The sequence below is a fragment of the Schistocerca americana genome, chromosome 4 (genome assembly GCF_021461395.2).
Source record: "Schistocerca americana isolate TAMUIC-IGC-003095 chromosome 4, iqSchAmer2.1, whole genome shotgun sequence".
Classification (NCBI taxonomy): Eukaryota; Metazoa; Arthropoda; class Insecta; order Orthoptera; family Acrididae; genus Schistocerca; species Schistocerca americana.
This window is the reverse complement of record NC_060122.1, coordinates 100,849,840-100,869,857: the sequence shown is the minus strand read 5'-3', so window position 1 is coordinate 100,869,857 and position 20,018 is coordinate 100,849,840. Positions and strand designations below refer to the sequence as shown.

Here is a 20,018-nt window from a genome sequence, read left to right as displayed (position 1 = left end):
CTGCCACAAGTAGGAAACGCCTACAGGAGTAGGAGGAGGTCTTATTTGAGCATAAATTGGCTACCTGATTTTTGCATTGTGATGGTAAGACAGTAGTAATGATCTTTCGAAGCTTGTGTTTTAATTGTATTTGTTTTATGTGTCAACCATTTTAAATTTCCATCTATGTTGCTTTCTGCTTGTCAGCCATTTTTATAGCACCAATTGATAAGAGTTTCCACTTATTAAATCTTTCCAAATTGATGTAAAAGCTCAGAGACAGACAGCTGTAAATCCTATGTCTACTAGGGTCAGTAGGTTTGGTCACATAAAAAGGGAACCTCAGTATTCACATGTATAACACGGAAATATAATGTTCAGTGATGATGAGACAGCTCTTTTTATAATAGTGTAGTCATCATTGGTACTGCTTTATTTTCTCCATGAATCTTTGCACTCGTTCTGGATCAACAGCATTCTGCCACCTGCAAAAAATTAAATTGTCAAAATGATTACAGTATGTTTAAAACTGTAGAGCTCATCTCATAACTCCAAGCATAAATGTTTCACATGTCAACAAATTGCAACAAATCAGTCTCCACATATAAAAGAAATTCCCGACTCGCTGACTCGTCATTGCCCAGCCCAAACTGCTAAGGATACAAACTTAAAATATGATGGTGTGAATCTAATACTTTAGGCATCATTTAAGAAGGGATTGTTCAAAATTCCACTCCTAAGGGGGTAAAAGGCCTTTTTTGAAGCATGTCTCTATTAAGGTAATTTGGAAGCTAGAGCTATGAAAATTGGTATTTGGTTTCTCAATCGCTAGAGAGTGACAGTTGTTTTTAAAATAAATCATTATTAAAAACTTAGTAAAGCATTTTTAAGGCTACATTTAAGACAATTGGTATTTGACTTCTTGGTTGGAAAAAAAAGTATTTCAGAGATCTGAAATACTTTTTTTCCAACCAAGAAATTCAACCCCTTGATGGAGTGAAAAGTTTTACAAAATTATTTCATTATGAAAGCATTTTCAGAGCAAAACTATGAAATTTGTACTTGGCTTCTGCATTAGAAATAAAAAATACATGTTGCACTTGGTGGTTTTTTTTTTAGCCCCTAAGGGGGTGAAAGAATGGATGAAAATATTTAAGAAAATATTTCATTATATTAAAAAAATTTAAAGCTAATTCTATGAAAACTGGTATTTCACTTTTGATTAGATCTAAAGAAGTATGTCAGGGGATGAAAGTTTCTAAGGAAATATTACCACAAGAACGCATAAGGCGTAATTAACAAAAGCCTTGGACTTCAGCTACCAGAGCTGCTATTTGGTCAGAAGAACATTTGGACAAGACTGTGCTTCTATGGCCTTAATTAGCATGAAAAGTTTAGAAGGTATTGCAGTTTGTGAAGCAAAACAATAGAAATATGTGCAGGCCTTACAGTCTATGTAAGCGAAGTAACAGGCGCTAAGCTACTATTTACATACAAATTGCTAATGCTTCTATAACATTTGCAGTGCTACAGATGTGATCTTAATATTAATAAAAAGTATTTAAAATTCTTACAGAATAATTTGTCACAGTAGCACTTACTCTTGGGATAGTCATTTTTCATTGTTTTCTACATTTGTAATCACAAATTGGGGAAATTAAGGGTCAAACAGGGCGTATTTGCTTTGAAGCTGCTGTTTTTGAGTTAGACTACAGTATCAGTTGTCAATTAATATGTATTTTACCTGTACATCCATTTTAAGGAAGTGTAAAAGTCTTTGATCCATGAAAAAAGTTCTTTTTTTTTCCCTTTGACAGTTCTATGTCTTTTCTGATGTTGTGAAACTCCATTCAGCCTTCTAAGCTGTGAATAAAATAATAATGTAATAGTTTGGGGCAAATGTTCTGTGACGGAGTGGGGAGTTGAAATTGTAGGAACTCTCAATGCACTAATTGTAAATAGAAATCAAAACGATTATATAATGGAGTTTCCTTTATTTTAGGGCAAAAGAAGCCAGTCATAAGTAGAAACAACTGAATCACAAAGCAGAAATTTGTTGCCCAGTGTGATAAAGAATATTTTATTAATTATTGTCAGATGTATCTAAATCTAAATTCTTATAATTTGAGGACAGTATTTCTGGGGCTCAAGATTCATATCCTGTAGCATCTCCCACTGGAGATCGTTTAGCATTCTTGTTATGCTTGCTATTCTAAATTACTCCCAAGTTTGTAAAGATCCCAGACTCGGCAATATACGGGGTGATTATAATGAAAGTTAAACTTTCAAACTGATGTAGAAATAACACCACTGGTCAGAATGATGTCAAATTGCAACAAGATTATCAGAGGAGGAGGAAAACTTATGGCAGAAAAAAAAAAAATAGTTACAAAAAGTAGCAATAGAGGGCGCTGTAAACATAATAATTTAATAGTGGTTGACTACAAATGACTCGTACAACAATGCCTAAGGTATAAACTAACTGTACTACTCAGTGTGCATGGGTGTACAGGTGTGATACTGTTAGTTATGTAAGCCCATCCACCACGGCAAGGTCATATCACATTGGATGGGAAAAATCGGTTTTTAATTGGCTTGAGACCAAAAACCACATAAAAAGCAACAATCATATCGGTTCTTAACTGTCTCGAGGCCAAAAACCGCTTGAAAAGCACCAATCAATATCAAATTGGATTATTAATTTCCGTGTGACTGGCACAAAACATGTTCAATATGCTGTCTACCGGTTTTCTGCAACAAGTTGAAATCGAGAAACAGCATATTCCACAACTGATCGAAGTGTTTCTGGGGCCACATTCAGAATGCATTGCACAATGTGTGCCTTCAGTGCAGCTGTATTTTCAATCTGAACACTGGACACAACATTGTCAGATAGCCCCACACAGATTAAGATCAGGTGATCTGGATGGCACGACTGTACGGAAATGGCAGCTGATGATTCTATCATTTCCAAAATGGCAGCTTCAGCAGCTGCTTAACTGGAATTGCAATGTGCAGAGGTGTGCCATCTTGTATAAAAACAATCCCACTCACACATCCAAGCTCTTGGAGGGTTGGAATAATGTGGTTGCACAAAAGTCACTCGTAGCTTACCAGTGACGGTACAGATAACAGGACCAGAAGCACCTGTCTTGTCGAAAAAATATGGCCCTATGATAAATGATGTCGTAAACCACACCACGCAGTGACCTTTTCAGGATGAAGTGGTACTGGTTGATTTGCGTGTGGAATTTCCATTAATCATATTCGACAATTCTGTGTATTGACAAATCTTGTCAGATGGAAGTGGGCTTCGTCTGTCCATTAAATCTTCCATGGCCAATCATTGTCCAGTTCCATGCAAGCAAGAAATTCTAAAGCAAAGGTCTCTCTTGCTGGCAGCTTAACAGGAAGCAACTCATGCGCATGTGTAATTTTCAATGGACAGCAAAGAAGCGTGTTTTGTAGGATTTCATGCAACCTGCTCGCATGTATGTCCAATGTTCGGGCAATTCTCCATGCACTAAATGTTTGCACACCGCCATTCTCCTCCTGCATTGCTGTGGCCACTGCTTCCACTGACATTGAATCAGTTCGTTTCCCTTGCGCGCTGAAAGAACCCGTCTTTTCGAATTCCCAAATCATTTTCTCCAGACCCACAGCAGTCATCGGACCAACACCTTTTTTCAAACCCTTCAGTGTCTGGAACTTCTGCAGAGCGACATGTGCACAGTCATCGTACTTGTAATACTTGTAATACAGCTTTACAAGCAGAGCATTGAGACAGTCATGGCAAATGTCGGAGATGCAAAAAGAGGAAAAGCCGTGTACCCAGCTTGTTTTCATTTATGTATTCTGACATATATAGCGCCATCTATTGATCAATTTTCGCGCTATTTTTTCCTTCTGCCATACATTTTCCCCCTTCTCCAATAATATTCCGTCGCAATTTGACATCATTCTGAGCAGTGGTGTTATTTCTACATCGTCTTGAAAGTTTAACTTAATTGAATTCACCCTGTATATTGCAATGGTATGATTCATTTGGCCATTCCACCTTATATCACTCCGATTGGATACCCTGGGTATTTGATGGTTTAGAATGATTGGTTGACAGTTGGTAATCTAACACTATCAATCTATCACCTCCCCATTCCCCTCCTGTCACAAACCTCTATACTGTCATGTGATTGTAACTGCAACCATCAACACATACAGTGTTAAGAATTATTACAGACAAGAAAATACAATTTTAGATGTTTAGTTATTATTGCACTAGATCAACAATGCATGAGTAAAAATGCCATTTTTTTTAATTATTATTATTTATGAACAAGGTGGCTTGGGGGCACAACACAGGCTAAGACTTTTTGTCAACATACATTGGGTAGAATCAACAGTGTCATATTGTGTGACTTTTGAAATTTTCCCGGCGTATTTCTTCTTCTAATTAGAAGTGTCATATTAATTTGTAAAGCGCTTTGTCACGTGTAGTTCCAATGAAAGTGTAACGTTCTATGAGTTGGAGTGTGTAATGTCAGAAATCTGAATGTGGTAGGGCAGCTTAGATAATCTGAAAAAGCTGTTTTCCCCATTTTGTCATTTGTGCACACAAACCACAAAACAAACTATTTACAGGAGTTGTGAATCCTCATTTAGTGCACATCTGCAAAATTACAGTCATCAATATCAGCATCACAGAGAAATCTTAGAAGATGCTGCAGAGGAAGGAGGAAGGCAGATTAATGAATGTTCTGGAGGAAGTTGGGATTTATAATGGCTCCAAAGAGCAGCCTGATCTCTTACTTCTTGACAAAAGCAGTTTTAGTCCGCTAAGGTGAAATATCATGACATAATGTGCTGTTGACTAGTAATTCTTAAATGTATATATGTTCCATGTTGTTTTTTCTGTCCACATCGACAGGCATTGTATAGCCACAGCTGCATTTTTACCTGCATGCGAATGATACAAGTTTATACACCATGTTACATGTGTCATTGATTACAGCTATCAACTCTATTGAAAGTATTCTCGCTGCAATGACATTTTGTGCTTTTAAACAGTTTGAATGCACAGCACTATAGCTGACTTAGGCAGCTATTGATTTATTTACAGACCATCAAGGGTGACAAAGCCTTCCAGGGACATTGTTATTTTTAACCTGTTTCTGTGTGGTAATTGACACCAAAACCTGTAAATGTGTGAATGTTAATGGACTGTAAACTGGTTATATATACTACTGTTATCCTATTATGTTTCTCTTGCTGTGTTGTATTATTATGTTTTTAGATGTCTAACAATGGCACAAAGCCAAAATTACAATAGAGCAATAAAAAAGTTAAAAGTTTAAAATGCTGTCATTTAAAGTTGCATAAAAATTCTTATTTCTACCTGTAAAAATCCCAACAAACAGCTGATCCCTCAAGGTACTTACCTTAAGACCATGAAATGATTACAAGGGTGTCTTACAAGCAAAACATTTTCTGCAGCATGTACCTTTTTGTGTACTTTACTATGCCAATAAATTAAGTGAAAGGAAGAATTTGAATCTTCACTCAGAATTTCTGTACTGGTCCAGAGCAGCTGCTTGTTTTAACAAATTTGGCGGAATATGGCTGCATTACAAAAAATGAGTCCAGTACGTGAATATTGTTGGGCTTCATTGTATGGTAATCACTTTTGAGAGAGAAACCATAAAAATGATAACAGTGAAGACAAAACATTCTCTGTTTGATAGTGATATGATTACACTTTGGGACATGCAGACACTCATCCTCATCCTTTAAGAAGTTATAAAATAGGGAGTAAGGGTGTAATTATATGTGAGTTGTCACTGTAACTAGAAAAACATTTGTATTACAATGGAGGCATAAAATTTGCAACTTACCTTCCGTCTTTCTTGAAATGTGAACCAACAATCAATCCATCAGAGTTCATATATTTCTTAACATTTTCATCTGTTACTCCAGAGCCAATTAACACTGGGCCTTTTGCCGACTGCTTTGCAGCTGAAATGTAAAATTCAAATATATTTCTGTGCTATGTAGACACTGCTCCATTTTAAGTAATGTTCTTAATCTGTTTGAATTCTGTTACTGGTATACAAAGGAATTTAAAAGTGGCCATAATTTCTTTGTTAACTGTTTTACATAGTTGAGTTTGCACATATGGTTGGAGTAACCCTACACAAAATTGCTGCTCAACATATTAACAATTAAAAATGAAATTCTTTCATCACTTTGAAACAATTTCGTTGAAAATATCAGCTGTGGACTGTTGTATCCACTTATTCACCACCACTGTCACCTAGTGTGAATCATTAATTAGTTTCCCCAAAGACTGGTATAATTAATGACAAACAGGTACGTGTCAGAGAGCACCTGATCTCAGCTGTGCAGGGAACCAACGATCACCCAAACATTCTCTTTCAAACAGTTATGTAATTATTCAGTGCCTAAATGAATTGAGATCACTTTCAAAATCTTATGCAATCTCTTCCTCAAAATCGCTTCTGTCTCAAGGTACCACCTGACGTTAAGGATGTTGTATAGCTATCTGTAAGAGACGAGTGGGCAGGACCCCACATTTCTTCTATTGTCTCTTACTGTCCTATTTATATATCGAAGAAGCAATGACAAAAGTGAAAGAAAGGTTCATAAGTGAGACTGTTGTCATTAGCAATGACATGGCTGACATCAATAAAAATAAAGAAATTCAGGACCTGTGTAATGGAATGAGTAGATTGAGAATAAACCGAAGAAAGACTAAAGTAATGGGTAGAGGAAATGAAATTAATGATAACTTTAACACCAAAATTAGAACAGTAGAGGCGAAAGAATACATCCCAGCTTTATACCCTTCCTAATGCAAGAACTGCATTCTTGATATTATATTCTTATTGATCCCATCCTTGTCACCAATGTAGGGTCCTGCCCACTCGACTCTTACAGGATACCTAAAGGGCGCTGCCTTCTTGGATAGCTATACAGCAATTCAAGCAAATCGCATTAATAGTTTTTATTGCAATAAAGAAGACTGACAATACTTAACTTTGGATTTACAACGAGTTGTCACAAGCGATGAGCGACATGCAAATAAGTCGGTGTTCTTCACTATATACAGTGTCCATGTAAGCAATGGATATGAATCTCTAATAACTGCTCCACTAGTGTGCATCTTCTATTGTCCGGCCAAGGATTGCAGGAGCAGTGGTTATATTCTCTTCAGATAGGGGTCGCTCCTGTTTTGGAGCCATCCTAGTCAGCAGGCTATTGGCTGATGTCATCTCACAGCCTCCTCTGCTCTCGCATTCTTCACCTCTGTGCTGTCGCTTGTCGATATGCCGGAAAGGACACAGCTGAATTTTAGAAACTCAAGGCGTATGACACTCTTGTCTCCCCGAGGAACAGTCTCCGTGACTAGCTGTGCCAACTGTATTCTCTTAACTTATTAGGCCTAGTGGTTCTCTCAACTGATTCTTTGTTTTTGGAGCACAAAGATTACAGTCATGTCATTACATTGGTACAATGTGTGCCCTATTGTCTTCAAATGCTTCAATCAAATCAGAACAGGCTTTCATCATATCACTCCTCAGATCAGGTGTCAACTGCCAAGGTACACACTTTGCACACAGTTTCTGATACCCCCCAAGCTTTCCACACTTTCTGTAAGCATGGTTCCACTGTCTGTGCACATAATCTCATCCACTTGTTGACAGTTTAAGTCAGCAGTTCTATTTCATGATTTCACAAGGCACTGTTTCTCTTACCCCTTGTGTAAACTTCTTTGTGTAATTGTGCACATTGCTTTTATCATTGGTAACATCTCTGTACATATTCTGCCTTCAGTGGGCAACTGACAGCCTTCAGCATTTCTTTGCAAGAAACTCAAAGACGCCACTTTGTTTCTGATTTGAACTGTTATTCATCTGCAAATAAAATTCAAAAAAAGTGTTCTTACACATGAAAAAACCATACAATAATTTGTGTAGTTTCAACAGCCTACATCTTTTACTAAAGAAGTTATGACCATTTTTTTAAATTGCTTTTTGGACATCCTCAAAGAAATCGGGTTTATTTGTTGACATTGGGCCTAATATATTCTCACTGTGAACTATCTGTTCAGGATCCTCAAATGTGAATGCATTTTAAAATGCAGTATTGAATTTTTCATCTTTACCTCACGCCTTCAATTTCAGCACCAGACTGATCCACAAGAGACGTGATGGAAGGTTTTGACCCTTTCGTAGGCTTTACATAGGTCCAGAACAAGATACAGGTTATGACAGTGAAAATAGTTGTAGCTTGCATGGATAGCCCTTCTCACTAATGCTACTAATTTTTCTTTTTCATTTCCCCTGTAGTATACTGTTTTGTAGGGGATGTAGCAGTTTTGTTTCCACATCATTAAGCCATGTTGGGTATCTGCTATCATTCCACACCTTACTTGTTGCTTATTTATTTACAGTGCAATTTATGATGTGTTTGAGCTTTAGTTACAGTTCTGCATTTGATAGATTTGAACTAATTGTTCTTTGTTCATGTTTTAAGTGGGACCCTAGAGACTGTCTATCACTCCTACCAAAGAGCAATTCTCTTCTGACCTTTTTTTTTAATGTTTTTCCTTTGGTGACCATTGTTACTTTAATAGAGCCATGATCACTAATCCCTGTCCTGCATACAATAGACTTAACTCTTAACATTCCTTCCATTTGATAGCCACCCTAGCAGTTGAAGCTGGCAGCAGTGGATTTAGCTGAGTCAATATTTACAGTATACCCTTGACTCACTGATTTTAAGTCCCATACGTAACAATCTTGCCCCATGCTTGTGGTTTTGATTTATATGTGAAGATCATGTTCAGTCTGTCCTATGTATACCTGTTACCCAGACAGGCAGTAAAAGTTCTGAAAACATTATGGTCACATGACACACTGAACTGTTTGATTTATTGATGTGAAAGGTATTTATCTCTCTAGCATAGTGGGTAAAACTAACTTACCAAATATATTTTGAGCAATCAGTTTTCACATGGAAACTTCTGCAGACTGCCGCAAATTCCATACAAATTTATATGTAGTGATGACAGTGAGAAATGTTCCCAGAAAATCTACTCTACCGAGTCAAAATGTGACTGAACAAATGTTCATGAAAGCCAATGCAGTCACAACAAGTTAATGGAACAGTTTTCTTCACTACTCAAAGCAAACTACAAAGCACCTTCGTCATTCAGGTATTTGAAAGCAACATTCAGCTCTTTTATAATTTCATATACATACTTATTTTATTCTTTAAAAATAACTTGTTGGAAAAAGGAAAACTTAACTTACCTTTAAAGTGATCATCATCAACTGGTTCTCCAGTAGCAGAACCTGTTATGATGATACCATCAGACATGAAAAATTCTGCTGCTTTAATAGTCTCATCAAGACTTATATCTGCTGTTATTGCATGAGCACTGCAGTAAAAGATGTACTTTAATAAGAATTTACACTTTTACTTGTGTAAACAGAAGTAAAATGCACTGTCATAATTCATATAATTGTTCTAACATCAAAAAACATAGTTGTTAGTAAAATAAAATAATTATCACCAAACTAAAGCCATGCACAGCTGTGTTTCTTATATATTACTTGGCCCAGGGTGAAAAAGCTGCTATATTACACTATCTGAAAATTTCCAACATACCATACAAAATCAACTGAAACTACATTACACTTACAGATAAATAATATGGACTGCGACGTGGAAACTTCCTGATTTTGTGAAACAGGAAGTATTGGTGATATTAATTTAATTCTCTTTTCTCTACATAAAGGTACATTTAAAGTGGCCTCCATTCTGCTCAATGAAGTTGGAGAGTCAAAATCAGGAGTTTTGGTCCACTTGTCCAGCATGTCTCTGTCTATGTTGCCAATAGCAGCATGAATATTATGCATCTCACCCAGGGTCTGTGAGCGACTGTTATACACCAAAGATTTAAGATAGCCCCATAAGAAAACGTTACAGGGAGGGTAAATCTGGCAACCATGCTGGCCACTGAAGATTGCTCCTCAAAGAGATGAAACAGTTGGGGAAGTGTTCATGCACGAGTGTCACTGATGTTCATGCCGTGTGAGCCATGGAGCTGTCTTGTTTGAACCATTTCTTCAAATTTGAGAAGAAAAAAAAACACTCAATCATCTGGACATAACATTTAGAAGGGACTGTAACTGCCCTATCATTCTCTTTAAAAACTGTGGGCCAGTAATGCCAATTTCTGATAATGCACACCAAACAGTCACATGTTCTGTATTGTAGGGACTGCTTGTGAAGTTCTCAGGAGATTCGTGCCACTGCAATATCACGTTTTGCTTATTCACACATCCAGACAAATGCAAATGTGCCTCATTGCTGAAGAACACAACGGTGTCATGAGGCAGGTTTTCAATCAAGGCTTCGCATGCATTTTTTCATGAAACAAAATTGTGTGGATTAAATGTGCACACCACTGCCAGTTTGTATGGATGAAATTTCAAGTTTTCGTGAAGAATTCATCTCACTGTGTGATCCGAAACTGCAAGAGCAGCTGCAAGTTTGTGTGCAGATTGTGTGGAGGAATTCAAAATTGTCAGCCTTATTTTTTCAAAGTTTTCTGGTGCCCTCGTGGTTCTCGAAGATCCTGTTTTCTTTTTATACACACTACCAGTATCCATATACATGTCTACTCACTTTTCTATACACTACCAGTACTCATAAACATGTCCACCCACATAATAATCGAGTTTCAATAAGGAACACAGCCAGCAGGCATGATATTAAACCATTCCATGAATGCACGCTGGGTTGCGTTGATCGAATGGCCATTTCAAAAGTAAGTCACCATGGCAAACACACAGCCCTCTCTCACCCACTGCATAATCACAACTAAACTAACCTTCAAAAAAATGTTAGGTCCCACCCTTTTGAATGCTTTCAACGCCACACAACAATGAATAACAGCCACTGTGTGGTGTGCATTTCAAATGAGAAAGTTTCAGTATTGTGCCCTGTACAAAGCATATTATCAGTCATTATTATTTATTATCATTTTTCAAATAAATCTGTTGTTGGGATCTTCTGATGTTGTTTATAATTGGAAATAATATGAAACTTGTTTCATCTTTTCACTAATCTTATTATGTCTCGATAGTTATGTTGCACTCAGGTTTTATTATTATATGTTGAAATTAGCAGGAGCTGGGATATTAGTTTAATTACATTTTCGTATTCAGGCCTGAAAAATCACCACCCCATTTAGTGGCTGGGAAATATAGAAGTAAGAAAATCAAAAATATCAAAATATACAGAAAAGATATAATTCTACTCACCGTAAAGATGACATGTTGAGTTACTGACAGGCACAACAAAAAGACACTTATACATTAGCTTTGAGCCAAAGCCTTTATCAGAAAAGGAAACACACACACATTCACACAAGCAAGCACATCTCACACACCCATGACCCCCATCTTCAGCAGCTCAAACTGACACGCCAGTCCAATCTACTGGACATGGTGGTCATGTGTACGTGGGGTGCACTGGTCCAAGCTGCTGGAAATGGCAACCATGTGTGCATGAAATGTGCATGCTTGTGTGAATGAATATATATATATATATCTAAAAACAAAGATTATGAGACTTACCAAACAAAAGTGCTGGCAGGTTGATAGACACACAAACAAACACAAACATACACACAAAATTCTAGCTTTCGCAACCAACGGTTGCTTCGTCAGGAAAGAGGGAAGGAGAGGGAAAGACAAAAGGATGTGGGTTTTAAGGGAGAGGGTAAGGAGTCATTCCAATCCCGGGAGCGGAAAGACTTACCTTAGGGGGAAAAAAGGACGGGTATACACTCACACACACTAACATATCCATCCGCACATACACAGACACAAGCAGACATTTGTAAAGGCAAAGAGTTTGGGCAGAGATGTCAGTCGAGGCGGAAGTAAAGAGGCAAAGATGTTGTTGAAAGACAGGTGAGGTATGAACGGCGGCAATACATATATATCTCTGTGTGTGTGTGTGTGTGTGTGTGTGTGTGTGTGTGTGTGTGTGTGTGTGTTTCCTTCCCTGATGAAGGCTTTGGCTCAAAGCTAATGTGTAAGAGTCTTTTTGTTTGCCTGTCTGCAACTCATCATGCTATCTTTACGGTGAGTGGCCATCTATATTTTCCATATATTGTTGGTATTCCAATCTGGAGTTCCCACTGCTCTCAGGTTTTATCACACCACTCTTCCATTATTGTAGGTTAGGTAAGCCAATTAGAGTGGTAGAATGACTGCAGCTGCCAAAAGGTTGCATTTTTTGCCCTATAGTATTTCATGGCTTTGTCATAGACTGTGACGTTACTGTAAGGTAACATATTTCCATTGTTAGCACATGAGGTTGTAAATTTCACTATTACTGTACAGTATTCACACTATATCAATGATATTAGCTTTATATTTAAAACATTTGTGGATAAATGTGAATGTGTTTTCTAAATTTGTCTTGTATTCTGCTCACTGCAAACATACATAAAGTTGCACCTGCACTGCAGGTGTTTCAATATGGCTGCAGAACAATCATCCTCTGTAAAAACAACTGTTCAAAGCTGATGTCCTGTTGGGTGATGACGACATTGGTATAAAAATTTCAAAATCACCTCTGTTGATATAAAAAAATTTCCATATATTGTCTTTCCATTTCAGCTGCACACACACACACACACACACACACACACACACACACACACACACACACACACACACAAAGTATTATTTTTTGTAGTCTCCTTCTTGAACCCAGCTGGAAAACACTTGAGCACTTGACACAACAAGAGGATATCCACCCTGATCATCATACATCCCCCCTGTGAACCATGGACCTTGCCGTTGGTGGGGAGGCTTGCGTGCCTCAACGATACAGATGGCCGTACCGTAGGTGCAACCACAACAGAGGGGTATCTGTTGAGAGGCCAGACAAACGTGTGGTTCCTGAAGAGGGGCAGCAGCCTTTTCAGTAGTTGCAGGGGCAACAGTCTGGATGATTGAATGATCTAGCTTTGTAACACTAACCAAAATGGCCTTGCTGTTCTGGTACTGCGAACAGCTGAAAGCAAGGGGAAACTACACCCGTAATTTTTCCCAAGGGCATGCAGCTTTACTGTATGATTAAATGATGATGGCGTCCTCTTGGGTAAAATATTCCAGAGGTAAAACAGTCCCCCATTTGGATCTCCGGTTGGGGACTACTCAAGAGGTTGTCGTTATCAGGAGAAAGAATACTGGCGTTCTGCGGATCAGAGCATGGAATGTCAGATCCCTTAATCAGCCAGGTAGGATAGAAAATTTAAAAAGGGAAATTGATAGGTTAAAGTTAGATACAGTGGGAATTAGTGAAGTTCGGTGGCAGGAGGAACAAGACTTTTGGTCAGGTGAATACAGGGTTATAAATACAAAATGAAATAGGGGTAATGCAGGAGTAGGTTTAATAATGAATAAAAAAAATAGGAGTATGGGTAAGCATAGTGAACGCATTATTGTGGCCAAGATAGACATGAAGCCCACGTCTACTACAGTCGTACAAGTTTATATGTCACCTAGTTCTGCAGATGATGATGAAATTGATGAAATGTATCAGGAGATAAAAGAAATTATTCAGGTGGTGAAGGGAGAAGAAAATTTAATAGTCATGGGTGACTGGAATTCGAGAGTAGGAAAAGGGAGAGAAGGAAACATAGTAGGTGAATATGGATTGGGGCTAAGAAATGAAAGAGGAAGCCGCCTGGTAGAATTTTGCGCAGAGCATAACTTAATCATAGCTAACACTTGGTTCAAGAATCATGAAAGAAGGTTGTAGACATAAAAGAACCCTGGAGATACTAAAAGGTATCAGATAGATTATATAATGGTAAGATAGAGATTTAGGGACCAGGTTTTAAATTGTAATACATTTCCAGGGGCAGATGTAGACTCTGACCACAATCTGTTGGTTATGAACTGTAGATTAAAACTGAAAAAACCGCAAAAAGGTGGGAATTTAAGGAGATGGGACCTGGATAAACTCAAAGAACCAGAGATTGTACAGAGTTTCAGGGAGAGCATAAGGGAACAATTGACAGGAATGGGGGAAAGAAATACAGTAGAAGAAGAATGGGTGGCTTTGAGGGATGAAATAGTGAAGGCAGCAGAGGATCAAATAGGTAAGAAGACGAGGGCTAGTAGAAACCCTTGGGTAACAGAAGAAATATTGAATTTAATTGATGAAAGTAGAAAATATAAAAATGCAGTAAATGAAGCAGGACAAAGTAAACATAAATATCTCAAAAAGATATCGACAGGAAGTGCAAAACGGCTAAGCACGGAGGGCTAGATGACAAATGTAAGAATGTAGAGGCTTATCTCACTAGGGGTAAGATAGATACTGCCTACAGGAAAATTAAAGAGACCTTTGGAGAAAGGAGAACCACTTGCATGAATATCAAGAGCGTTGAGGGAAACCCAGTTCTAAGCAAAGAAGGGAAAGCAGAAAGGTGGAAGGAGTATATAGAGAGTCTATACAAGGGCGATGCACTTGAGGACAATATTATGGAAATGGAAGAGGATGTAGATGAAGATGAAATGGGAGATACGATACTGCGTGAAGAGTTTGACAGAGCACTGAAAGACCTAAGTCGGAACAAGGCCCCGAGAGTAGACAACATTCCATATTCCATTAGAACTGCTGACGGCCTTGGGAGAGCCAGTCCTGACAAAACTTTACCATCTGGTGAGCAAGATGTATGAGACAGGCGAAATACCCTCAGACTTCAAGAAGAATATGATAATTCCAATCCCAAAGAAAGCAGGTGTTGACAGATGTGAAAATTACCGAACTATCAGTTTAATAAGTCACAGTTGCAAAATACTAATGCGAATTCTTTACAGACGAATGGAAAAACTGATAGAAGCCGACCTTGGGGAAGATCAGTTTGGATTCCGTAGAAATGTTGGAACACGTGAGGCAATACTGACCCTACGACTTATCTTAGAAGAAAGATTAAGGAAAGGCAAACCTACATTTCTAGCATTTGTAGACTTAGAGAAAGCTTTTGACAATGTTGATTGGAATACTCTCTTTCAAATTCTGAAGGTGGCAGGGATAAAACACAGGGAGCGAAAGGCTATTTACAATTTGTACAGAAAGGAGATGGTAGTTATAAGAGTCGAGGGGTATGAAAGGGAAGCAGTGGTTGGGAAGGGAGTGAGACAGTGCTGTAGCCTATCACTGATGTTATTCAATCTGTATATTGAGCAAGCAATAAAGGAAACAAAAGAAAAGTTCGGAGTAGGTATTGAAATCCATGGAGAAGAAATAAAAACTTTGAGGTTCGCCGATGACATTGTAATTCTGTCAGAGACAGCAAAGGACCTGGAAGAGCAGCTGAAGGGAATGGACAGTGTCTTGAAAGGCGGATATAAGATGAACATCAACAAAAGCAAAATGAGGATAATGGGATGTAATCAAATTAAGTCGGGTGATGCGGAGGGAATTAGATTAGGAAATGACACACTTAAAGTAGTAAAGGAGTTTTGCTATTTGGGGAGCAAAATAACTGATGATGGTCGAAGTAGAGAGGATATAAAATGTAGAATGGCAATGGCAAGGAAAGCGTTTCTGAAGAAGAAAAATATGTTAACATCATGTATAGATTTAAATGTCAGGAAGTCGTTTCTGAAAGTATTTGTATGGAGTGTAGCCACGTATGGAAGTGAAACATGGATGATAAATAGTTTAGACAAGAACAGAATAGAAGCTTTCAAAATGTGCTGCTACAGAAGAATGCTGAAGATTAGGTGGGTAGATCACATAACTAATGAGGAGGTATTGAATAGAATTGGGGAGAAGAGGAGCTTGTGGCACAACTTGACTAGAAGAAGGGATCGGTTGGTAGGACATGTTCTGAGACATCGAGGGATCACCAATTTAGTATTGGAGGGCAGCGTGGAGGGTAAAAATCGTAGAGGGAGACCAAGAGATGAATACACTAAGCAGATTCAGAAGGATGTGGGCTGCAGTAGGTACTGGGAGATGATGAAGCTTGCACAGGATAGAGTAGCATGGGGAGCTCCATCAAACCAGTCTCAGGACTGAAGACCACAACAACAACATACATCTCAAAAGCAGTGTCCCTCTAGTACTCTCTTCCTAGCCAGTGTTCTGCATACCACTCGCAGTCTCCACTCCTGTCTAACAAACTCATCCTAGCCTCTTTCCTTAACTTCCCAATCTCAGCACATTTCACACACACACACACACACATACACACATATTACCAGAAGTACAGTCATAACCAAACACCTCACAGTCCCAGCCACAGTTTGGTCATAAAATTGCCAGATTCTCTCTCAGCTCTGAAGACTTTAATTCTAACAAAATGTCTGACATTCAGCCCCACTTATAAATTTAACCATTCTACCCCAATTTAAAATCTTCTTCCATTTACCCTGCAAATGTCTCTTGCTTACACTGTACCAAACCACAAGCAGCTAAGTGATCTTTAACCCTGCTGGGTACTGTTCCAACCCTACGAATCCTCACCCTACTCCCCAAAACTATCCTCTGCAGGTATTCCAGAGATTCTTCAGTTCAGCACTGCATCACAGTCATTCCAGAGAAGCATCTCTGAAACCTTTAACCTAACTATATCTGACTTTTGTGTCATTTGTGACATGAAAATAAACTTCTCTATTATCATCATTCCAGATGACAAATGTTCCACAGTAGTGGTACTTGAGCACAGGTAGGAAATGTGTGGCAGAGGAGCAGCATCTAAACTCATACACATTGACGCACAAAAATGTTCATCATGACCTCATTTTCTGTATCCCAACCAAGCTGCATAAAATTGTCAATACCCTAAACTCCTCATAAGATCTCAGAGCTGACTCAGTAGAACTCCTTAATACCCCTGTCACTCTGTGACATGCTCCGAAGTCCCCATGAATGCACACATTTGGTCATTTTGTAAACTCAGTAGTGTCCATGGTGCCTTCATCGTATTCCACATCAACCCTGATGGCAATAGAAAGAATTTTGGCAATTGTTTCTCCAAATGTTAGAGAAGTTGAACTCAAATCATCAGGAAACTGAAGCCAGGATGAATCATTCATTGGGAAACTGAAGTAACTGATGGTAACTTTGTGATACAAATCATGCAGTGATTGCAGTAAACTGCAAAAGCTCTAACACATTGGCATCTCTGACCTCTCATGCAGTGCCTCCCCTTCTACACAAAGTTTTTTTTTTTTGCCCCTTCAAACCCATTCCCAGCCCCTAAAACCTTCCCTGTTACCGATAAGACATCTGCTCTTTACATTGACACATGCATATAGCTCCACTGCACTTGAAACCTATCTCCCCAGTGCCCACTTACACTCTTCATAAGAGATACTACCATCATCATCTATGTCATGGGTTATGCTTTTGTCCTGTTTCAGTTCAGAAATCCATTTCTCCCTGTGGTCTTTACAAACATCTTTTTTTCCTATCAGTCTCTTGTTTTGGTCATTCACTGCCCATTCAAAGGACATGGTTGAGCCATTTTTGGCTTTTGACATTAAAAAATACCTAGCAAATAACATACATCTACCACTTTCAGAACACATAAATATATCTCCAGCTCCTTTTCACCTGATATCTTCTCTGCTAATTGTCATCCAACAACTACCAACATCAACAACAAAGCCATGTGACCTCTGCCCCCTTGTTACCTAATATCATGCAGGCCCTGAATTGAGATCATTGTTCTGTAATATCCTTCCAACACTTCTAGGGTTGCTTACATTTACCCTCCTAACCTTCATAATATCTTTGTCCAACTCTATGACATTCTCAGACCACCATCTGTATGCCAAGCTCCCTGCTTCTGAAATGGATCTCATTGTAAAACTTGTTCCATGCACTCATCCACTACCACCTACTCCAACCCACTACTAGCAAAACATACATTAAAGTCAGAGCCACATGCAAAGGCAATTAAGTCATTTAACAGCTCATGTGTAAATACCCCCATCTTACTGGCACGAACAGACAAATGGTTCCCAATGTGAGCATCCAATATGCAGTTAAAGTGCATGCTGTACAGCTGGATTTAAGAGACTCAAGTGCCTGCTGTACTGCATAAACCATTTGGATCCTCTCACCCAGCACCAATATTCCTGACCTCTCCAGATAAGTATGTGCCCTCCAACATACCCTCTCATTTAACCAACCTCCTGGACTCAATCTACATTAGTCTACGCTTCTCTTATTTTCTCCTTGAGTGTTCGTTAGAAATTTTATTTATTTTTTTAATTACTATATCATAAATTCTAGTCCATTAATATCTAATAAGAAATCCTAATATGAAATCAGTGTTATCAGCAGATAATTGAGACATAACCATAAATGGCAGTTATTTGGCTTGACCTACATGGTGCTGGGTATGGCATTTCATGGAACTATCTCTGTTTATTTCATGTGCATGTTGTGATCCCCGCGGCAAAACAGATGCTACCAGCATAATTCAACAAACTTATAATATATATGCTGGCTGATGAACCCTTAGTGGTATCACTGTCTCAGCTGGTAATGTCACCTGATTGGTCTGTTCCACTACCCCTGCATAGGCATCATGGGAGGTGGGGGAGGCGGAGGGGAGTGAGGTGACATGACAGGACGAACGGTGTCAAGCCTACTGCTCTGCACATCTGCCCTCTGGATGTGTCTAGGTGCTTCATTCTGTTGGTGTGGACTCACGGTTGACTGTTGTCAAAAGGACAGGAGTCCACTTCCATGAGAGGCTATAGATGCTTGTGGGAGACCTTTCCTCAGCACTGTACTAGAGAACAATAGTGAGGATGGACCTTACATCAACACAAGGCAGGCACAGATGGAGTGGCCTATGCCAGCTGGTACACTGAGCAACAATCGTGGCTGGCGGCTGGATGGGTGCTGTCTCTCAGTTGTCCTGGGTGTCTGCTCTGCACGGTGTCATGGCTCAAAGTGATTCCTGTGGCAGATTATGTGGTTCAGACCAGCAGCAATTTTGGGCATTTTATGCTCTCTGTTTTGAATGATGACACCCTGCATCCATCAGGGTGCGCAGCTCGAGGTGTGCAGCTCAGAGTGTGGCACCAGATACAGGAACCTAATCAACAATACTGGCTGGTGCACACTCTTTGAGCCCACTGAGCCAGGCACAGGAGATCAACAGCATGCAGTACCCAAACCCATTGTAGCTGTACTACTGAGATGCTGCCATTCACTAGGGTAGACTGCTAGGTGGCGAAGAAGCTTGTCAGGGCAGAAGAGTCAAGTGAGTAACATCTGTTTAGTAGTGTCAAGAGCTCAGACAGTGTTACAAGAAATAACTTGCAGAGAATAATGAACTGAGAGGATCAATGAAAAAAGATGTAGAATATGTGCATATGAAGATAAAGCAGCGTAGCAAAGTGTGAGACCTTAAGGCTCCTCTGGAACAAGAGCTGAGGTGGAAGATGTATCCTGTGACTACTTATCATTCACCCCTCTGAATCAGTGCTAGGATATGACATAAAGAAAAAATTATTCAATTTATTATGAGTGATAAGGATAATTAACACAGATTTCAGGTGTAGGGAGGTAAGATTTGAGATTCATGTCTGAACCAGTGTGGAGCATTCAGAGGAATACCAAGTAGGTTCCTGTCTTGTGGAGATCATATAAAAGTTCATGAATAGCAGAGAACCAAGGATGAGTCTGTGTAATTTGCAGTTGTCTTCAAATTACTGAAGACTCACTGCACAGGGTAATATTTCTGGCAGTTTGGGGTTGAATGTGGGTGAAAATCTGTGTATTGCTACTAATATTGCCTTGTAGATACTGTACACAGTGGGAGAGGAGGGTTGTACATAAACATATTTGTCAATAAATGCTTATCCAGTTTTTTAGTCAACCTTGGCACCATCAATATATATTCGACTGAAGGTTGTGTAGTCATAGAGGACCAAATACAACCTACAACAATGAAT

The 20,018-nt window shown here is 38.9% G+C and overlaps 1 protein-coding gene across 3 annotated transcripts in view; it reads right to left on the bottom strand.

The window, feature by feature from the left end:
* Positions 1–327: 327 nt before the first annotated feature.
* The window catches only part of LOC124612818 (uncharacterized protein F13E9.13, mitochondrial), a 50,646-nt gene continuing 30,955 nt past the window's right edge, over positions 328–20,018 (bottom strand). For 2 of the 3 annotated variants that reach the window (XM_047141238.1, XM_047141239.1), the window contains exons 5-7: positions 9,309–9,436; positions 5,868–5,988; positions 328–464 (exon numbers count right to left, since the gene is read on the bottom strand). In XM_047141238.1, the coding sequence (XP_046997194.1) occupies positions 398–464; positions 5,868–5,988; positions 9,309–9,436 (316 nt within the window). In that variant the 3' untranslated portion in view covers positions 328–397. Of the gene's footprint in view, positions 465–1,723; positions 1,843–5,867; positions 5,989–9,308; positions 9,437–20,018 lie in introns of all 3 variants that reach the window. The other variant, XR_006979572.1, reaches the window with a different exon arrangement.